The sequence below is a fragment of the Melopsittacus undulatus genome, chromosome 4, assembly GCF_012275295.1.
Source record: "Melopsittacus undulatus isolate bMelUnd1 chromosome 4, bMelUnd1.mat.Z, whole genome shotgun sequence".
NCBI lineage: Eukaryota > Metazoa > Chordata > Aves > Psittaciformes > Psittaculidae > Melopsittacus > Melopsittacus undulatus.
The window spans coordinates 79,194,307-79,216,504 of NC_047530.1; the positions used below are offsets into that span (position 1 = coordinate 79,194,307).

General features: G+C 37.1%; 1 protein-coding gene across 6 annotated transcripts in view; it reads left to right on the plus strand.

The window, feature by feature from the left end:
* The window catches only part of ZRANB3 (zinc finger RANBP2-type containing 3), a 50,206-nt gene extending 28,059 nt beyond the window's left edge, over nucleotides 1–22,147 (plus strand). For 5 of the 6 annotated variants that reach the window (XM_031053411.2, XM_031053412.2, XM_005154044.3 and 2 more), the window contains 16 exons: nucleotides 1,302–1,387; nucleotides 4,166–4,337; nucleotides 4,736–4,864; nucleotides 6,343–6,462; nucleotides 7,192–7,311; nucleotides 7,833–8,012; nucleotides 9,409–9,561; nucleotides 10,194–10,662; nucleotides 11,759–11,962; nucleotides 12,466–12,557; nucleotides 14,357–14,458; nucleotides 15,911–16,053; nucleotides 18,028–18,171; nucleotides 19,047–19,440; nucleotides 20,643–20,774; nucleotides 21,261–22,147. In XM_031053411.2, the coding sequence (XP_030909271.2) occupies nucleotides 1,302–1,387; nucleotides 4,166–4,337; nucleotides 4,736–4,864; nucleotides 6,343–6,462; nucleotides 7,192–7,311; nucleotides 7,833–8,012; nucleotides 9,409–9,561; nucleotides 10,194–10,662; nucleotides 11,759–11,962; nucleotides 12,466–12,557; nucleotides 14,357–14,458; nucleotides 15,911–16,053; nucleotides 18,028–18,171; nucleotides 19,047–19,440; nucleotides 20,643–20,774; nucleotides 21,261–21,359 (2,739 nt within the window). In that variant the 3' untranslated portion in view covers nucleotides 21,360–22,147. The remainder of the gene's footprint in view (nucleotides 1–1,301; nucleotides 1,388–4,165; nucleotides 4,338–4,735; nucleotides 4,865–6,342; nucleotides 6,463–7,191; nucleotides 7,312–7,832; nucleotides 8,013–9,408; nucleotides 9,562–10,193; nucleotides 10,663–11,758; nucleotides 11,963–12,465; nucleotides 12,558–14,356; nucleotides 14,459–15,910; nucleotides 16,054–18,027; nucleotides 18,172–19,046; nucleotides 19,441–20,642; nucleotides 20,775–21,260) is intronic. The other variant, XM_031053414.2, reaches the window with a different exon arrangement.
* Nucleotides 22,148–22,198: the final 51 nt, after the last annotated feature.

Here is a 22,198-nt window from a genome sequence, read left to right on the forward strand (position 1 = left end):
ATAGAAAATAAATTGAGACATTTTTATAGTGGCACCGAAGTTCTGCCATGGCTTATAAGGCAGAATGTAAAAGTACTACATCTCTTCTAATCAGTTCTGTGTCATAAGCAGAATCTTTCTATGAAGTCTTTAAAAGGAATATATATAGGAAACAAAAAACATGATTAATTTGTATTTCTGTACTTTTATAGCAAATAATTACAGGCAGTTTCTTGTTTGACCTAGATCTATATCAAGATAGCATTTCAGCTGGGTGATTAAATTGGGTTTGGGGAGGGGTTTTTTGGGGGTTGGATTTGAAGTTTTTTTGTTTTGGCTTGTTTTCTAGTTTTTTTTTTCTTAATACTGCTTTTCAGTTTTCTAACTTTTGTCTGGAAAGAAGCCTGCGAAGAACGAGATTATTTTTTTCGGAGAGGTCACTAGCATGTGATTATGTAATATGAAAGCTTACATGGCAGAAGTGATGCAAGTAGATTTAAGAGGATTTGCAGGGGAATGGGAGAGAGCCTTCTATATCATTCTTTGTCTCTATGCTACCCCCACTACTTCTGAATAGTATGTCAGATCTAGCAGTGGTCTTTGAATCCAGAAAGCTTCGACAGTAAAACAGCTTATAAAGTAGGATTCTTCGTGGCTTTAGGTTCTTTAGCTTGTTTTTAGGTTTTTTAGCTTGTTTTTAGGTTCTTTAGGTTGATTTTAGATTCTTTAGGTTGTCTAAACTGATATTTACGTCCTGCTATGTGGCTTTGAGCAACCTGGTGTAGTGGAAGGTGTCCCAGCCAGTGGCAGGGAGGGTTGGAACGAGGTCTCTTCTAAAACAAAGCATTCTCTGATATTTAACAAGGAAGAAAGGCATGGAATTTCTGGTCTGTATTGTCATTGTCTGTTTTTTGAAGTAAAACTAAAGAATGAATAGGTTTTCCATGTATTTTGAAACAGACTACCCATGGAATAGCTGCACTGAAGCTTTGCAGAAGCCCATGTACCTGCAAACGACAGAAATTGCATTTTTAGGAATAACATCTTCTTATCTATGTTTTCTTATCCAGTATAAGTCTATTCTAAGTCATCAGCATTGTGTTATGATGTTCAGGATACTCTGTTCTTTGAGGGTCTCCCAAAACTGTCCTGTCTCAAGGCATGTGCATACTCCTATGGAACATTTTTGCATGCATACTAAGCTGTGTACTTTGTGTGCAACTACTGAATGTAAATTTAACACAGTAATCGTGTAATAATTATTTCTAAATAGTCTTATATTTGCAGGCAATTTTTCAGTATCTTTTTTTTTTTAAATGCAGCTTTTCATGCAGATTGAGGCACTGTTTCCAAGAAGATTTGGAACTTGGAGTGAATATGCCAAAAAATACTGCAATGCTCGTGTCAGGTATGTCTATAGTTCATAGAATCATGAATAGTTTGGGCTGGCAATGGGCCTTAAAGATCATGTCATTCTCAGGACAACATGCTCCACTGCCTCACCACGCTTAGTGAAGAATTTCTTCCTAATATCTAGTATAAGTCTATCCTCTTTCAGTTTAAAGCCATTCCTCCTTGTCCTATCATGACCTGTCCTTGTAAAAAGTCTCCAGCTTTCTTGTCAGCCCCTTTAGGTACTGGAAGGCTCCTCTGAGGTCTCTTCAGAGCCTCCTGTTCTCCAGGCTGAACCAGGCCTGATTTCCTTCTCAGCCTCTCCAGGCCAGATTTTTCAGCCTCTATTTTCCTGTGTCTTTGATTTTCTTGTCACGTGAAGTGAGAGAATCAGTAAGTAGTACTTAATTACCATCCTGCTTGGAAATCCAGGGTCAGGTACCATCTCCTCCATCAAAGAGGTTGAGAAAAGGATTACATTGGTAGGAGACTTTATTTGAGGAAATATTGGAAGGTATTAAAGTCTGAAATAAAGTGCCAGCACTTCAAAATAATTTACAAATTCACTGTTGCTAGTATGAAATGTGTAGGTTCTACCTTTAGACTTGGAGTGTCAACTATAGCTGCAACTTTGGCGTTTCTGACTGTCTTATGCTCATGTCATGTAATAATTTACATCTCTATTATGGGATCTAGTCTTTTTGTTATCCCACCATGCATGGGCAGGAAGAAAGTACAGTACTTTTCTCTGTATTTCATAGATTGACTGGGTAAAAGTAAAGGTATAAAAATCCCAGAAGCTCAGTAGTGTGTTTGTAATTCTTTTTGAAGGATCAAATGAAGACATTGTAAGTTATTGTCCACCACCTTGCCTCCAATTTCCTAGGTAACATTGCTCATTATGCACTTTTTACACACATGTGCCTAATGAATGAAACCCATTTTTATCCCTTGCGTCTTTAATGAATTTTCATCTTTCATGTGCTTTAACTTGTTAAGGAGCATTAATTTCCCTCTGACTTGCTTCCCTTAGCTTTAGTTTAATGGTAGGTTTCTCTAGCTATATTCTAAAATAGAGAGGATAGAGGAAACTGATATAAAATGCTTAGTTTTATGCATCTGAATCTGATACAATCTGGAATGAAAGAAGTTATGAGAAAGGAAGAACCTTTAAAAAAGATCTTAGATAAGATTTTATATCTGTAACTTCAAAGCAATAGATTTTGTAAGCTAAATTGGGTAGCATTTAGATTTAATTTTTATGGTAATAATTACATGGTTTCATTTTCATATAACTTGTTTTTCTCCCTCCATCTTATACATTTTATCAGTGTTTAACTTCAAATAACATGGAACAATGCTGCCTAATTTTCAGGGAAAAGCTATTTTTTTCCCATGGTGTTTTGACTGAATGCATCTGTAATTTTCACACCAGAAGTGTGTGTGGGTACACCATGGTTAGCTACTCAGTCATAGATGGTTAACTTATTTTTGGAATACCATAAATGTAATAGAAATCAAGTTCAGGGTTTGGCAAGTTTTCAGTAAATAACTTTGTCTTCATGACTTGGCTGAAAAAAAACATCCTGTGGTAATAAACCTGATAGGATTATTTTATGCAGCACTTTCTGTGAAAATGCTGTGGGGTTTGGTTTTTTTTAGGTGTTCATGGACACCTATTCTAAAGATGAGGTCCAAAGTATTTCTGTGCGTTTTTGTCTACCATTTCTTTTATATCCCCAATGCGCAAGCTGGAGGGAGGAAACCTGTCTAAGGACAGCCATATAAATAGACCAAAGAAGGCATATGAGTAAAAGATGATGCTGTCTGCCATCTGCGGAGCATTCTATGTGTTTTATGCCAATAGCTCACCACTGCAGAAGTGAGTCCCTCAGTCTTGTTTCCTAAATGGTTATAGGCAGCCAAGTAAAATACTGTTGGTAAGGTTTAAAATTATCTAATTTATTTATAATTTATTTTAAAATACCAGTAAAATTGCATGCTTGCAGCATACTCTCCTGGCATTGGAAAATGATACCTGGGCTTCTCTCCAAAGGCAGCAAAATCTGTCTTGCTTGTTATTGTGTTATCTCTTGGCAATGTTGACAGAGAAAAGCTGCTGTTCCTGCTGCAACACTTCCTTAACAACAACAAAGTGAAAAAAGATCAAGAAAAACTAAATTAATAAATTCTTTCCCTTTTCAACCTTTAGCTTTTTTAACCTTAAACCCACTTCCTCTATTTAATCTTAATCATTAAATAGTATTCCATTTAAAGATGGTATCTTAAGCTTTAAATCCCATCTCTGACTGTAACTAGGAGGGAATTTTGGGGGAGGGGAACAAAGGAATATTAATGGTGATCTTTGCAGCTTTCATGATAGCTTCTTTCTCAGTTATTCCTCTCTATAATATAATAATGAACATTCTCATGGTGGTGTATTTTTCTCATCAGTCCATTGAAACAAGAGTTATAAAATTATACCTGAAACTTTTGCTTCCTATAGAAGGGAAGTGTGTAGCTGGGATGAAATACAGGATTGTATGCATCTGATGAGTAGTAATGCCTGCAGACAGCAGTATTTGTTGGGAAGTCAAAGCAGCTCTGGCTTTAGCATTGGAAAGAATCAGACAGAAAGCAGTCATCTCTCTGGTGTAAACAGGAGCACCAGGCATTGTCACCTACCACACTTTCATATGTAATAGTGTGTTTTAAAATTAGTTATGTACTGAAGGCTTCTGTTGAATTTGGAAGAGCTAGTTTGTACCCTCAGTTTCTGATTTTTCATTTTCAGGTTTTTTGGTAAAAGGGCTCAATGGGACTGTAGAGGAGCTTCAAATTTAGAGGAACTACACCAACTTTTAAGTGAAATAATGATCAGAAGACTGAAGAATGATGTTCTAACTCAGTTGCCCCCCAAAGTTAGGCAGCGTATTTCATTTGACCTCCCACAAGCTGCAGCTAAGGTAAATTTTCCACTTTTGCTAAAAACACATTTGTTAGTAAATAGTAATATCTGTGTATTTGTATGTATTTATATGTATGCATGTGTATTATAGGTGGTTGCGAAGAATGTGAGTATATAACACAGCATCTCCCACTCTTTTTAAAATATAACAAAAAGCATGAATATAGCAACTTGTGGCATCAGATAATGATAAAAGTCAATGTAATTTTAGTACAGACTTCTTCCTTTCTGTCTTACTTTTCGTAAGATTTTGAATCCTACAATTAACTTCCAGCCAAATTTGATAGAGTTCTCAAAAACACTCAGTTTCTAAACATTTTGTGCTTGAAATGTATATTTTGAAGTAGAGTATACTTTGTACTATGTATCTAACCACTGATCTCTTCTACCAATTAGAATTTAAATACCACTTTTGCAGAGTGGGAGAAATTAATGAGAAATCTGAATTCAGATACTGCTGAAAGCCACTTTTCTGAAGTCATGAATCTGATCACACGCATGTATAAAGAAACAGCCATTGCCAAGGTAAGTGTGAAAGTCTTTTCTTAATATATTTTAAATACCCAGTCTGGTTTTAACTTAATAAAATTAATTGTATTGGCCTGAATACTATATGAGGGTCAGGTTTCTTATAATCTCGATGTGAAGAAATGCTCTTTTTTCCCCCTGTATGTTTACAGAATAAGCTGAGTCCCTTTATAGTAGCCTGAGCTAAGTCTTCAAACTGTTACTGATAAAGTGTCCACCAAGGTGGCTGAGACTGTCCAAACATGCAGCCTCCCAACAGCACTAAATGCATCTGACAGACTTAGGGATATACTGAATGTGGGTGCTTCAGAGACATACATACCTGTGTGCCACCAGCTGCTGCAGCTGACCCAGGATGGTGCTGATGCAGCCCTTGTGCAGACTCCGTTCTGTCAGTGCTAGTTCAGCCCATGGATAAATGTGGAAGAACAGTCCCCTCCAGCTGGTTTTATTGAATGGGACCCCATGTTTCTGTATTTCCAGTAGTACTGTAGCTTAGAATGTAGGGAAAAACAAGTTAATGACCAAAATGTTTTACATGCCTACTTTTTACCCTGCTATCAGGCTTCATTGTGCTGAGCTATTTTTAGAAAGGGATAGAAATTCAAACAAGTTCTACTTGCTGCTGGAGCAGGAAGAGTTGAGAATCTGACCAGCTCCTTCAGGTTGTTTTTTATCCCTATCTTAAAAATGTCACTGTGGTTCAGTTGCTATTTCTTCCCCACTTTTCTGGTCTCTCCCCTCTGGAAATCCATTTTCAAATAGAAAGCTAAAAGACAAAAAAGAGAGAAAAAAAGAAATCTGAGGACTGCTGCAGTGGGTATTGCACTAACCACTGATAACTGATTAATTTTGTTATTAACTGTCACTGTTACTTTTAACACTTTTTGTAAAAGATATGGAAAATTACATTTGAAACAAAAGAATTTTATGAATGTTTCAATAGAGCAATATTATGATTACAGTATCATGAAAATACCAAAATTATTCTTTCAGCTTTGATGTATGGCTTTATGTGGGTGCAGCAACAGTTCTGATTAATCAAGATCTCTGTTTGAAATGTTTGGGCACAAATCAATTTTGATTTTTTTTTGGGTTTTTTTTTTAATGTGGCTTAAAACATCAGATAATGATCTTGTAACTAAAAGGGGTTTTATCTACATCTTAATCTGGAAGAAGTGCCATTTTTCTGGAGGAAGTGCTAATTCTGTGATTTTTTTTTTTTACTATAACTGTTTGGATTATTTTTTTTTTCTCTGAGGTTTCTTGACAACATAAATTTGCATTGTTTTTATTAATTTGAATAATCTTAACTTTAACAGTGTTAATTTTGTTAAAGTCTTAAATGGTTAAAAAAGAATGGAAGTTTACCTTTTCATATTACAGGAAATTGAAAGACATTAAAATAAAAACAAAACTGTCTTTTTGAATATTTTGTGTGTCTTAACTAATGAAAATAAACTCTCTTACTTCAGGCAGGAGCAGTAAAGGACTATATCAAAATGATGCTTGAAAATGACAAACTGAAGTTCCTAGTTTTTGCTCATCACTTAAGCATGCTTCAAGCCTGTACAGAGGCAGTTATAGAAAAAAAGGTAATGATTTAACAAATGCACACACAAATTTAACTTCAGAATTTACAATTACGTATGAGCTTTGTTTGAATTAAGTAGAATTACCTGTGTGTACAGAAATTTATGGATTTTAAGTATATATACATGCCAGTGCCACTGGATTAAAAGGGGTTATGATTTTGAAGAACTGTTTTATATCCAAGGATAATATAAATACTTCTATTTCATATGATACTTTATTATTATTGACAATATTGTAGGCAGTTGTTTCCCAAGTTTTCCTATCAATGTGCTTCTGTCTTACTTTTTTTCTTTTACAAACCACTGTCATCGCACCTGAATATTTAATTCAAAGCAGTAAAAATGTTTGCAGACAACCTTCATATTATATTGATTGTAGACTCTAAACCATTGCTAGGGAATTGTGGCTAACTTTGCTGTTTTATATTGTTATTATTTTGCAAATGATTGATAATTGGTTAATAAGTCATGTCAGGGAAATTACAGAGTCTGCTCTGGAGTATTGTATTTTAAGATCTGATGTTCGTTGTCTTCTCCTTTTGTAAACAGGGAATGCTAAGTCTACACTTTTCTACATAGAGGCTTAATTGTAAATCAAAGGGCAAAAGAGTACTGATGTATCAATGACAGGAATAGAACAGATGTTTTCACATTTTTATTGGGGGACAGAGGGTGATTAGGTCTAAAAATGGACACTGATAATGTAATTTTGTCTCTAATATGTTATAGGTTCGCTACATACGAATAGATGGAAGCGTTCCTTCAGCAGAAAGAACACATCTTGTCAATCAATTTCAGAAGGATCCTGATACCCGCGTTGCTATTTTGAGTATTCAAGCAGCTGGTCAGGTAGGACAAAAAATAAAATATGTGGAATAGGAAACTTGAAGAGTATAGTTACTAAAGGCATTGGTGACAGAAGTGATTTACTGAATGCAGTTTATCTTCATGCTATATGTCTTTTGTAGACTCATATATTATCTAACATTTTTACAAATAATGTTAACTCTTTAAGCCTCTCATGAAATTACTTGAGCAAAAGCAAGATCAGCAACAGCATCTCAGTCTTGAATATTAGTAAAATTCTCTTTCTCTAAAAGTACCAGATGAGTAAGAAATAGATGTTACTTCTGTAATGAAAAGCAGCATGCAGTCTTTATACAATATTGAAGTATTTTCTGAATCTTGCTTATATCTGAGGCCCAAGGAAGAAATCAGTGTAATAGGCTCATCTGTTGTTGAGGTGGTCCCTTTTATTTCTATGTAAGAATTTCCTGTAAAACCTTTAGATTCCCCCCCCTCCCCCCCGTTCAGATATTTAGTTGCTTGTGGAATCTTTTTTCTAAATTGCATATACTTATTCTGTTTAGGGTTTAACTTTCACTGCTGCTACTCATGTTGTGTTTGCTGAACTATATTGGGATCCAGGCCATATTAAGCAAGCAGAAGACAGAGCACACCGAATTGGGCAGTGCAGTTCTGTGAATATTCACTTCCTTATTGCAAAAGGAACAATGGATATTTTAATGTGGGCAATGCTGAATCGTAAGGTATGTGTGGAGTAGAACCAAATAATCAAGAATTTGCTGTGGTTAAGATAACACTTAAGTGCATGTACCAAATAACATTAACATTCTTCCTTATCTGGAGGACCTAGAATTGCTAATCATCAAAATGTCCATGGCTGTTCTGAATTAGTCTTTTCTAGCTTTTTGCTCTCCATTTAAGATCCAAACATAAATAACTTTTTTCCAAGATGAATGAGATGGCTCACATCTATAGATTGGGGATTTTTATCCTCTAGCTTTTTATTGCTTTGGTTGTTACAATTATAAAGTTTTCTGCACACTCATGACAGCTAGAGTTTGGTGTGGGATTTTTTTTAACTGGATGAATATTGTGCCTTAATTAAACTTCGGTTCTGAGAGGCAGAAGCATTGCAGTAACCTTATCATCTGTTGCCAGACTACACAATCCTTGTTAGGAAGAAGAGTTCCATTCTGCTTTCTTTGCTAACTTGGAAGATCTTTGAGAATTCAAAGTACTAAGAAACATAATTTGGCTGTTCTGCTTCTGTGACCTTTTTGTAGCCTTTGATACCATTCATTAGTGTCTTGTTTTGATAACTGAGGTGTGTTAGTCTTCTGCCAGCGCTTGTTTCCTGACATTTCCAGAAGTGTCAGTGTATAAAGAACTGCCTCTTAAACTCTGGTTATCAGAATCATTTGAGATTGTAGTTACACGGGATTTATTCTGATGGAAATTCTGACTTATGGTTCTTGTTCCTGTACTTGGCTACCCCTGTGTTGTAAGGGTTCAGTTGTTTGTGTCCATACAGTTACTGTATTGGGAAACTGATAACCATTGGCCAATGTTTTCCCCTCCTGCTGAAAAGTCCTCACACCTTGAAGAATCTGGGTACTACAAACTGTATTTGATGTTCAGTTGGGGATTGAAATTCTGTGTTCTTTTTACCATAGGTACCTCTGAAAAAATCTCCATCAGCCTGGTACATTTTAAGAGTCTCCTTAAACGTGACACAGATGGATCTCAGTATATTCACTAACAATTTAGCTAACAAGTTCTGCCACTAAACTGCTTTTTTCAATTAATTCTGCCTTTGTCTCGTCATGCCAAGCGAAAGATGTTAAGGTTGTAAGAGAGGTACCCAATGTATACTCTTTAACTTAAATAAATACTGACATTTTATATACAACTTTGCAAGTCACAGTGTCCTAAATGCAGTACTCATTGTTATTTTTGCAGAAATGGGCACTGGAACAGGAATAGTTTTAATCACTGAAGTTATTTTGAATTATTACAGTTTCTTTCTTTGCAAATGCTGAATTAAGTTTGCAAGCGAAGAAGATTGAGTGAGTGTAGGTAAATAAATTTGTTCCAACATGTGAATTCCTTGGAAACTTTATGTAAGTCATCTTTCTGCAGGCCAAAGTTACAGGCAGCACCTTGAATGGCAAGAAAGAGAAAATGCACGCTGAAGAAGGTGATAAAGAGAAATGGGATTTTCTGAGTTTTGCTGAGACCTGGGCCCCAAATCAAAATCTAGAAGATCCCAAAAATGAACTTCTCTTTACACATGTGAGACTCAAAACTTATATTTTTCTGTTTTATTTCATTTTAAAAAGTACGTAACTGTTCATTGCGTAAGCTTTCTGTGCACTGCAGACTTTACTAATGGAAAAGCAGTAAATAAATAGAAAAAGTAATAAAAATTCCATTTTAAAAGTTAGATGAAGTTGGGGAAAGTGCTCTTTTGGGTACAAATGTCATCTACAGGCTTCTGGTGGGTTCTTAGGTTATGCTTGGATGACTCACTCGCACTCAGAGTCAGATAAGGAATACCTGTTTAAACTACTTAATGGCAATACTAAATTTAGTTGGCTGTTATTTTAAAAATAGTGCTTATAAGCCTTTCCTTGTAATAGACATAATCAAAAAAGCCATATAGCATGTACCACGTCTGTGTATTTGTGCTGTTTCAAAGTTTTGTGAGAATATTGAAAATACCTTTTACAAAACAGAAGAGGAATGGTCAGTTGCGATTTCTGCTAGCTGTTTGTTCTTGAGGAAAATATCTTTTGTTTCCATCTCCAAAGTAAAAATAGCTTTTTGTATTAGAGGGTAATACTAATGGAGGAAAATAGCAATTTTAACAGCTTTTGATGCAGTACTTATAAGTGGGGTTAACATATTTCTTTCCTCTTTCCTAGTTTGAAAAGGAAAGGCAGCATGACATACGTTCTTTCTTTTCCCCCATATCATCCACTGAGAAGAAACGCAAAATATTTTGCGGTAGTGAATCACTACATAATGATTCAGAACCTTCTGGTGGTACAAAACAAGAGGATGCAGTGCAGAGTAATGAAAACCTGGATTCCACAATAATAAGTGATGTGAATACAATTTGTCATGAAAGTACCTGTGAACCTGAAGCTAAAAAAGCGAGAAGCTTAAGTGGATCTACTCCAGTCAGCTCCAGTAAGAAAAAGAAAAAACCTTTGACTGGAAAGAAGCCCTTTTTGTTTTCAGAAAAAAACAGTGAAATCCTTCCTTGTGACTTCAATACTTCAAGCAAAAGCACAGCTTTAAATAAAGTTTGGCACTGTAGAGTTTGCACTTACAGTAATAATGAATTCCTCCCTTATTGTGAAATGTGCAATTGTCCTCAAAGCGGTAATGGTAAGTAATGTGTGCTGCTGAGAAAAATATGCATTTTTCATTTCAGTTGTGATTAGCTTCAGAAAATACAGTATTTTTTGAACATACACACAAATCCAGACAGAATATGAAGAATGCTGTCTTTATGTGAACAGGTACCCATTAAGAGATCCTTCTTGATGGTGCTTTTCCCAAGGATCTTTTACATAAGTCTAATTTGAAACAAATGGAAACTTCAGATAAGTGTTAACAGGATATAAATTCTGTGAGGAAGGATGTATTACTTGGTTTTCTTTGCAGTAAATGTAGCTCTCCTTTTCCTTGAGGTTTATGGTTATTCTAAACCCAATGAAATGGCAAACTTTTTCTCTACCTCTCAGAACTTAACAGTGTGGTATTGGAGCTTTATTAACTTGGGTATTTTGCATTCGTTGTGAGAGACATTATGTGGAAAATGTGGCATTTCTTGGTCCAGCAGGTCAAAGTAGATTTCGTTTACTTCATTTAGCTGGAAACTTAATAAAATATTTTCATAAATCTCTCCCCATATTTACATTTAGTTGCAAAGGAAGGAGTAAGGTTTTTTTCTTTCTTTTTTTAATTTTATTTAAGTTTCTGTGCTTGTTCAAGTAAGGACAACTTCTGAACTTCACAGCTCAGTGCCTGGAAAATTACTTTGTGTGTTTATGGCCTACAATAACTGTCTATAAAATAGAATTGCTAACTGCATTATATTATTATATAACTGTATATAATTTGACAAACTGCATGCATGAAATTGTACAGATGGAAAACTTTGTTCCATGTGATTATACTCCTAATATTAAAGTTGGCTTTAGTTTTTTAAGTGGTTGCACCATAATATTAGAGAATAAAATGCAATTTAGAATCATAGAATAGTAAGGGTTGGAAAGGACCTTAAGATCATCTAGTTCCAAAACCCCCCTGCCATGAGCAGGGACACCTCACACTAAACCATGCCACCCAAGGCTCTGTCCAACCCAGCCTTGAACACTGCCAGGGATGGAGCATTCACAACCTCCCTATTTCAGTTACACAGTCCTGTCTCCACATCTGTCCTGATTAGGTACCCATTTGTATGTTTCTTTGTCTAAAGTTGAGAGAAATTGTGAAACTCTGTTGAGCCAATCTGAAGAAGACATGCCAGAGGACTCCAGAAGAAATGAAGAGAGATCAGAGTGCCGTACTAAAGACAGAAGAGAAGATTTGGGGGAAACAGTGACCCAGCAGTCTGTTGAAATCAGCAAACATGGAACCATTGAAATTGAAAATGAAGAAAGTGAAACAAAGTGTGGAAACGGTAAGGTGGGACTCCTATGAAAGAATTATTATATCCTGTTGCAAAACTGTATTAAATGCCTCTGGCATGAAAAACAACTTAAAAGCCTACACATCTGATAGATGTACATGCACTAGCACATGACTTTCTTGTTTTAGCCTGAGATGTTTATTGAATTTTGATGATGGATAAACCCAGCCTTTCTATACAAGTCCTGAAGCAATACAGAGTTTTTGGCTGACTTAAGAACTGTGTCAAACTAGCAGCTGTGAACCTGTATAGTTTTATTGAAACTTATGATGGCATTTACTTGCTTCCAAGAGAGCCACTGGCAATCCAGATGATAGGTAATTCATGAGAAACAGGAAGATAAAATACACAAATATAACAGCTTGCTGCTTGAGTTGTGTAACTCGTTATGTTGTTCTGGAATTAGATACATGTAAACATTTGTAATTTCTGAATAGACTGAATGGAGTGAATGAAGAAAAATATTTTTAATGACAACATTTTTTCTCTTATAGGAGACATAGATAAATCTGACACATTTCAATTATATGATGGGCTTTTGTTTTGTGCAAGCAAGAATACTGACAGAATTCACCTCTATACAAAGGTAAACCTGAAATATGAATGTTTGTTATAACTTTAAAATTACAAAGTAAAGTGTTGTCCTATGAAATGTGCATATCTCCTTTCCTTTTTCATACTTTGTATAAAAAGACCAGTATTTTTGTATTAGTGGAAATGTACAAAAATTAGGTCGGTTATTCTTCTTTTACTCAGTCAAACTAGGTAAAATTCTCTGGGTATGTAGCTTCTAACACTTCTCTTAGCTTACAAAGTGGAGCTAATACAGTAGATGTATGCTGAGCCCATCTGCTGCAAGTATTAGTTGTTTAAGATTCTAAAAACTAGAGAAAAGATGACTGGTAGGGGATCTCATTAATTCAAATAAATACCTCAAAGGCGGGTGTCAAGAGGTTTGTTCCAGGCTCTTTTCAGTAGTGCCCAGCGACAGGATGGGGAGCACTGGCCATAAACTAAAACACAGGAGGCTTCACTTCAACATGAGGAAGAAGCTCTTTATGTTGAACACTGGAAGATACTGCCCAGGAGGGTTGTGGAGTCTCCCTTTCTAGAGACATACAAAATCCACCTGGATGCGTTCCTATCTAGGCTGCTCTACGGCCTGCCTTGTCAGGGGGAGTTGGACAAGATGATCTCCAGAGGTCACTTCAACCCTAATGGTTCTGTGATTCCTTTTTTATCAGTGTCTTATCACCAAATATTTTTAATAGAAAAACATTTTAAATAAAAATGACAGTGAATCCTGACTAAGCAACTTAATAAAATAGTGTCACCACATTTTCAGAAAGCTTGACATTGGTGCTGTGTATAAGTCAGTACCTTCCTGAATAAAACACCATCATCATTAATCTGCAATGGTAATGGGAGTATAGAAACTAGCAGCTGTCAATTTTCCAGGTAATTTTTCAAGGGGGAGTCAGAACTTTCCAATTCTTTCTTTTAAGGGATAGAAAAGTTCACTAAGAAGATTTCTTCAAAGCCACTGAATGAGTCAGGGTGTTGAGGTACGACTGCAAAGCATCACAGAAAACTGAGGACAAGCCTTTGAGATAATATATTTTTATTAGGCTAAGTGCTGCAGCTGGGAAATGTCAAAAAGAGTGTCCTCTTGTATCTGAAAATGTTTAATAAACTGTATGCTGCTTCCTAGTTTCACATAGTTTATTTAAAAATGAACATGCATTTTTAGATGGTATTTGGGAAACTGTATATTGGTCTCCATTGTTTTTTGGTTTGGGTTAGAGCTTCATTATGTCAGGTATGGCACAAAATCTTTCTGCTGAATGATGAGACACTTCTCTCAAATGTTTGTGATTCATCAGTAAGTTCCTGAGTCATGTGTACCCAGTAGGAAAACTTTTTACTTGAAAATTAAGTGAAGGAGAACTTGTTCAGACATTTAAGACAAAAAAAGGTAGGTTATAATAAAGAATGCTCTATCTAGGATTCTGTTTGAAATTGTAATAAAGTGACATTCTCTAGTCTACATCATTCATTTTCCTTGGAAACTCAGTCAAGAGGATTATCATTTCAGTTTTTTAATGTAAGGCAGTTTCTGTGTCTGACCTATTTTCAAAAGAAAAAAATTCAGACATTCAAAGTTAAAATTTTCACCCTGTCTACGTTTACAGGTATTAATGTCAATTATATTTCTTGCATCCGTGCTGTTTTCATACATCTGTGGGTTATTGTTTGTTTCTGGAAAAATCTTAATCTTGAGGAACTAAATTTGGTAGGAACGGAGGATAATTCACTTGAAAGGGGTACATTTTTTTCTAGATGGTGCTACATTGCATCTGTAAATGAAACTGTTTGCTTGTCTAGGATGGTGAACCACTGAATCACAATTTCATTCCATTGGACATACAGCTGGATAACTGGGAGGATTTACCAGAGACTTTCCAGCATAAACAAAATCGTTCATTGGTAAGAACAAATTCTACTGGCACAGCAATATAATATTTAATATGGAGGGCATTGACTTGGTTTTTTAAAATAAATGCAGAACACTTTCAGGCCTTGGAACTAGGCACAGTTTCATCAATGCAAGCAGATCTTACAAATGTTGATGTGTGAATATTAATTATGCAGTCTGTTACTTTGGCAAATTATCATGCATCCTGTTAACAGTAGATGAAATCAGGCATAATTTAATTTCTCGTTTACAGGATTAGTAACTAACATTCATAAGTCAACCAAATAGCTTTTTAAAGGTTATGACTTACATGGGGCACATTATGAATATTAATGTGTTAGATGGTATCAGAGCTGCAGTTAGGAGCAGGGCTCCACTCTCACTTCCTCCTTCAGTCTTCTAACAATTTTCAAAGCATTGTAGAGCACAGCTCCACTGAGACATGAAGCTTCAGTTAATTTAGCAAAAAGATCACATTTATAATGGTGTTTGAGAACATAAACACTGTAAACCCAAGTACTCAGTCAAGTAAGGAAGTACAGAATTTAAACTGGGCCTGGAGCCATTCAAGACCAGGCAGGATGTGGTTCTGGGCAACCTGATCTAGTTGAAGATGTCCCTGATCATTGCAGGGGTGTTGGGCTAGATGATCTTTGAAGGTCCCTTCCAACCCAAACTATTCTATGATTATATGTACAATATTATCTGCTTAATGTAGGGGTTTTTTTCCATTTAAAGAGAAATGTAATTTGGAAAATCAGATTCTGTCATACAGGAACAAAACTGTTTCTGTTTGGTAGGTTCTCCAACAAGGTTGGAACTTTATTTGTAAGACAAAATCCTGACTGATTCAACCACCATTTCTGTGAAGCACCTAATGAGTGGGTAACACAAATGTTGCTGAGAGATTTCAAAGCTATTTGCTAGACTGAAATGACCAATTAGGAATCCCATGTTTGTTGGAATCGGGTTGTCCACAAACCCAATTATAAATGCTGTTCAAGTAATGGAAGCAAACTTTCCTTTTCTGAGAGATTGGCTGCAGCAGGAGAATGGCTGCTGTAAGAAAAAGATGCCTTTGCATGTCTGCTTTTCCCATCAGTACGTCTTGCTTACACAAAAAATTTTACCTGAGTGAGACCTCATCCAGAAACCCTTCTCCTATGGCTATGTCTTCAATTAGTAAAGGCTGTTTCAGGCCTTAGTTTCTACCTTTTGGATCAATACACACAGCAAAACAGTTCTTGTAGTTAATGCCAAAGCTGTAACAGTTCTTCAGCAGGTGGGGGGGGGGGGGGGGGGGGGGGCTGCAGCTTGTGTGAAAAAGGACCTGAAGGGGCCATCTCCAGTAGTACCAGCTGTTTTCATCTAATTTTGAATGTATTAATTCATAGCACTCCTTCACTGTAATTAATTAGTTCTGTAATATCTGTCATGCTGCTGACAATAGCATTCTCTACCAGATCCTGAGGTTTGTGAAAGAATGGGGTCATCTAACAGCAATGAAACAGAAGATTGTCAGAAAAAGTGGTCAGATATTTTGCAGTCCTATTCATGCTGCAGAGGAGTTGTCTAAAAAGCAGTCGGTGGTCAGCAGCACAAAAAGGTATGTGGTTTTTAATTCTTCCTCTTACTAACTGCTGCAGGAAGTTTGATATATTTAACATAACTTTTCAGTGGAATGATGCTGAAACTAAATGGGTCATTTGCTGATTGCCTGTTGCACAGTGACAAATGTACATAGGCAACCGAGCATGTCAGTAAGTATGTTGGAAAGGAAGTGGAATGCTTCCCTGTCCAGCACTGCCACATTCAGCAGCTGTTCTGGCTTTGCTGCACTGCATGTTTAAGCATCTGGAACTTGCAGAGATTTTTGAGGAAAATCAGGGGGTCAACAGAAAAGTTAAGGTCAAAGAATGTTGTTTTGCTCATCTGGAAGCACAAATAAATCATTAGTTGCCATCAATGATACAATGTTCTATTCATAATCCATGGCTTACTCCAACCCTTTCTGATACTCAGTTTTTCTTTAAGCAGTTTCATTCTCTGGGAATGACATTTCTCAAAACTATTGTTTTCCTTGCTGGGTGTCATTGAAAAGGGCTAGTGTTTAATCCTTGTTAAAATCAAAATTTACCCTTTTTTCCACTTTCTTTCCTTTTTCTGATATGCTGTCTTCCCTGGCAGACATTCAGAGCTTCAATGTTGTTATTGCTATCCACGAAACTTCTCATACATACAGGTTAATTCACCAAGGTGCTTCTGCAAACTATCTGTAACCCTTTTATTCCTCTCAGTTCCTACTGTTATATTCTCCAGGGTGACTTTATTTTGGCTATAGGTAAGAATTTAAGTAAATAAATAAGAGATTGTAATCCCAGTAATAAAAAGAGAAGCAGCAGATAGTAAAGGTTTCTTAACCTGATATATGAGTGTGCCCTTCCATGAAATATAGGAAATATCTAATTGTGAACCATGTTAGAAGACCTACCATAACCTACAGAAGTCTGCTAAGGTAGTATATAGGGTTTGGTATGTTTGTAGTACAGAGAGGTGTGCTTATGAGGAGTTGTCTGAATAGTGGGTTTTGGAAGAATTATGAGTGTGAAGTGATTTTACAAGTTTTACTTAAGAGCAGTGGTGTTTTGTATGTTTTCTCATTAAAGTGAGTTCAATTGTAACAAATGAAGCAAGGAGGCCTCCAGAGCTTGGAAAGTTTCTTGGACTCCACATAACTGAAACAAAATGGGTTTCAGGTTTCGCTATCAGGCAATATCATAGAATCATAGAATAGTTAGGGTTGGAAAGGACCTCAAGATCATCTAGTTCCAAACCCCCTGCCATGGGCAGGGACACCTCACACTAAACCATGCCACCCAAGGCTCTGTCCAACCCAGCCTTGAACTCTGCCCAGGATGGAGCATCCACAACTTCTTTGGGTAGCCTGTTCCAGTGCCTCACCACCCTTCACAGTAAAGAACTTCATCCTAATATCCAACCTGAACTTCCCCTGTTTACGTTTAAACCCATTACCCCTTGTCCTATCACTACAGTCCCTCCCCAGCATCTTTATAGCCTCCCTTCAGATACTGGAAAGCTGCTATGAGGTCTCCACGCAGCCTTCTCCAGGCTGAACAGACCCAACTTTCTCAGCCTGTCTTCATATGGGAGGTGCTCCAGTCCCCTGATCATCCTCGTGGCCCTCCTCTGGATTTGTTCCAACAGTTCCATGTCCTTTTTATATTGAGGACACCAGAACTGTACACAGTATTCCAAGTGGGTCTCACAAGATCAGAGGGGCAGGATCACCTCTTTTGACCTGCTGGTCACACTCAAATTGCTTTTATTTTTTAATTGTTATGTATCAAAATAACTTACCTGGTTGCCAGTTAGAGCTGAATGTGGGTTTGGAAAAATTTATCTTATTTAATATGGAAGTATGATATATGCTTTCCCAAGCTTTATTAATTCTTCATCTGGGAAATGAGAATACACCAATCTTGCTGCAGCCAAAAGTGAATATTCTTTGAGGGAGATTGTTCCCTTTGTAGTATATTGACAGAATTATTAATTCCTTTAGGTATGTGACCAAGGAGGATGTTGCAGCAGCTTCACTTACCAAAGCTAGCAGCAGTGGGGGCAGCGTTCGCCTCATCTCAAAAGAAAGTGGAGTTTATCTGAAGAATGAAAATGCTTCTACTGACCAATCAGGTCATTCCACGATGTAAGTTCATTCATTCGGTAAGGTTATAAAGAGTTTTCTCCACAGTTTTGTGGGGTTTTGTTGGTTGGTTGGGGGTTTTTTTAAGGTGCCAGATTATGTGCTGTGTTTTACCTTGCTGAAGTACAGTGTTTAGATAAAAAAATTGCTGTAATGCTGCTAATGAGCTATATTTCATTCTTAGAACAATATAGTTTACATCTTTTGTCTGCTGATACAGCTGCTAAGTAACTGATTAAAATGAAACAAGAAAATAGCTACACAATTCAGCTCAGGCCTGTTTGTGAGATCAACAGCAAACTGGGGACACTGTATTTTCTTCTGTTTTGCCTCAAAATTTAGAAAAAGGGAGAAAAGAACATGAAGATTCCAGACAGAAAATGCCCTTTTAAAAAATGTTATTAAACAAACAGCATTTATCCTGCCTGGAGACAAGCTTTGTTTTGTGTAGGGAATTCAATAGGTAGCAATGAAGGTTTCATAGAGAAACCAGGATGTTTCCTTTGACTTTTTAACTTCTGTTAGAGGGGGCTGCAACGTTTACATTTATATGTGTACATGCCTGATAAAAACTACAATTTCTTTATAAATACAGCATTATTTCAGTTAATAATTAAGTGTATATATGTAAATATAGTAAGATATGCAAAAAAACCCCAAACCTGCTTTATTGATGAATTTTGTTTAAATGGAAATGTAAACCAAGTAGATGGTTTGCACTGTGCATGTATCAATCTAAGCAAGATATTATTTTAACTAAAATTGGTATTTCAGAAAATAAAAGACATCTAATGGAAATATATATTGCTTAAATCTACTGAATTGCATTGCTGAGTAACCTCCTTTGTTGACAGCTGTGCTTTGTTCTCTGCGAGCAGGTTGCGTTCGAAAAATATAGGAGGTCCCTTGGCTCTCCAGTTGGAGCAGGCTGAAGCTGAAGGCTCCTCCCTATCCAAGGGTTATTTGCAAGCCTTGGACAGTCAAGGGAATCCCTTCTGTCTCAGCTGCCAGCATCCAATAGCTCAGCTTGAGCCAGGCTGCCAGACCCATCCCTGGGACACACGATTCTGCTCTCATGCCTGCCAGGAAGACTTCTCAATCCGCTCTAGTCAGAGCTACCTGAGGACTAAAGTGTTTGAAATTGAACACGGTGTTTGCCAGTTTTGCAATCAAAATGCCCAGGAACTTTATCTCAGCATCCGAGATGCACCTAAGAGTCAGCGTAAAAAACTTCTGGAGAGTTCCTGGATGTCTCACCTTCCACTTGGGCAGGTAATAGTACTGGCTTTTAAGCAGTAACAGCTAACCTGTGTGTTCATGTAGGAGAGTAGAGAGAAATCCAAAATGTTCTTCTTACAAGATTAAGATAGGTTAACGTAGCACCAGTAACAGAGTAGGGAAAAACAAATCCATAACAAAACTAAACACAAGAAATCTGAATGTCTTCTGATGCCTTTTTCATCTCTAAAAGGCACAGGCATCAGAATTCTGCACTTTATTAATGAACTTTATGGTTATGAAATTTAAGAATGGATGTGGTCCAGCAGTATGAGGTTATTCCCACTTTGCAGAATGTTTGGTGTAAGAGCTTAAGAAAAGCCAATTGTCCTGGCTCCCCTGGTATTGCCTCAACATGCACCACAAGCTGCCACTGTTCTTCACAGTTATGATTAATTCTTCAGTGACTTGAAGGTAATGGATCAGGGAGGAAGAATGTTCCTATGTAAAGTAGTGCTTTTATTAATAAATGAAAATATTAATTTCTGTTGCAAAATTGGGTTTCTGCTTCAGAAGCTGCTGGTTCTAAGTTGTTTATAGAAACTCTCCAGCCACCTGCTGAAGCTTGGGAAAGAAAAACAAAAGTTAATTTACCATTGGAGGTGCTATGTATGAGATCAGCTTTGTTTCTGTTAGTTTTTGAGAATATGGTAGTGCACATCTAGAAGACTGAGAAGTCTTGCAGAGTGGTTTATCTTGGAACCTTCTAGCAAACGTAGTTCCATGCTAAGTTACAATTAGTCCTTCACTTTCTGAAAGCTGGCACAGGGCTTTACTACCTGAGCTTTCTCAGTGCTTGCTGTTGCAATTACCACTGACTTGATCAAAAACTTAGGTGACAAACACCTAGTTAGTCTTTATTTTTTGTGATGGAAGTATACCTGTTGCAGTCTTTATTTGTGTTTAATATCAGCACTTGATGATACAATGGCATGGAAGATAACTTACTTTTTGTCTTTCTTTGATCCTGTGATGTTAATCAGCATGCTGCAGACTAGCTGAAAATATCCCAACTAAAATCACAGGTGTTTGCTTGTCTAGTGAGAGGAACAAGAAAAGGCTAAGGCTTACTTTCTCTGGATGAAAACTATAAATAGCTATTTTCTGAATTATTTTTTTATTCTTATGGTAGAACACACATGTGGTTCAGAAATAATATCTAAGGCTTCCCCTGTCATGTCCTTTGTTTACTGCAGTTGAATGAAATCATAACAAACCCAACAGAAGGCCAGTTCTGGCAGGTGGACCATATCAGGCCTGTCTACAGCGGAGGGGGACAGTGCTCCCTGGAAAACCTGCAAACTCTGTGCACAGTCTGCCACAGGGAGGTCAGTGTGGTCTCACCCAAAATCCTCACCCTCTCATGCAAAAATGTTGTGGAACACGCACTAGGGCAGTAGGTGTCATCAAACAAGTATTTTGGTAGAGGGGTAGAGGTAATGTCAGAGCAGGTGGCTTGCACACTCTGCCCTCTCTCACGCCCTGCCCACCATCAGGGTGAAACTTCCTCCTGGAGATGCCCAGGCAGTACCTCCTGCTCTTCTGTTTGGTAGTAGGAGACTGGAATTAGGCTCCTTCTCAGTCCGTTCAGCCCCAGCTGAAACTCCAGTGCTGCCAGCCCCTCCATCCCGTACAGTGGAGAGGGAAAGGCAGCATTAAACTGTCATGAAAGTTTCCTCAGGATCTGGGAAAATGTTACCTTAATAACCATTTCCATTTTACAGTGTTGTCTAGTGCAGCACTGGACTGAAGTTTAACTGTGGGCTAATGACAAGCAGCAAGTTACTGAACAGACCTACACTTCTCTTTTGCAGAGAACGGCACAACAGGCCAAGGAAAGAAGCCATATGAAGAGACGTTCTTTAGCAACGAAGTACGGCTGTGATATCACAAAATTTTTTGTGAAGATGTAAAATGCAAACTGCTTGCAGGTCATTGTAACTCTGGATCCAGGGTGGTTATGTAGTTTTCTTCACTGATTTTAAAACAAAAAAAACCTTTGTAGCCCATCATGTTGTTGGTAGGGGGAAGAAAATGCAGAATTAAACCCTAGCCGTCATTTATAACATGGATGTGCTCACCAAATGGCTTTTGACAGTGCAGGATACTTGATCATGTTTTTATTTTTATGACCCTGCATTTGAAAGCTGAATTCCTGTGTGCAACATTCGTGTGACTGTGAAGCATTATTGCTTTCTTACTACAGCATAGTTACAGCCACGAGAATTTGAGTTGAAACTGCTATTGGTCTTTCAGGTTTCAGTTGTATCAGGGACATTATGGACCAAGCAGATCTCTTAGTTTAAATTCTTTACTTTGTTCACATGTCAAAACCGCTGGAGAAAACACTGGCTCTGGTGTCTGTTATGGCAAAAATAGCACAAGTGATTTGTTTCTTCTCGAGCTGTCTTACACAGTTCTATTGGCCATCACAGGCCTGCTACTGGCTCTGGACCTGACTGACAGGACTCTGGCAGACAGAATCAACATCTACTGAAATCTGGTTTTACTTAAACCAGTTTGTATTAGAAACTTAGTCATGACAAAAACAGTAAATATTACCAATTGCCTCACCAAAGGTAGTTGCTGGAAAATGCTACACTCCTTAATAAGAGTGTGGAGACACTGGATATTCTGGCCTGGTTAGGTGGTGGGTTTTATGGTTACTTCAAAAAAATAAAGAAATACTTTTCTGTTTGTACTGGTGAGGTTTTTTTATGCTTTATCTGTCTCTACCTCAGCCCTCAAGTGC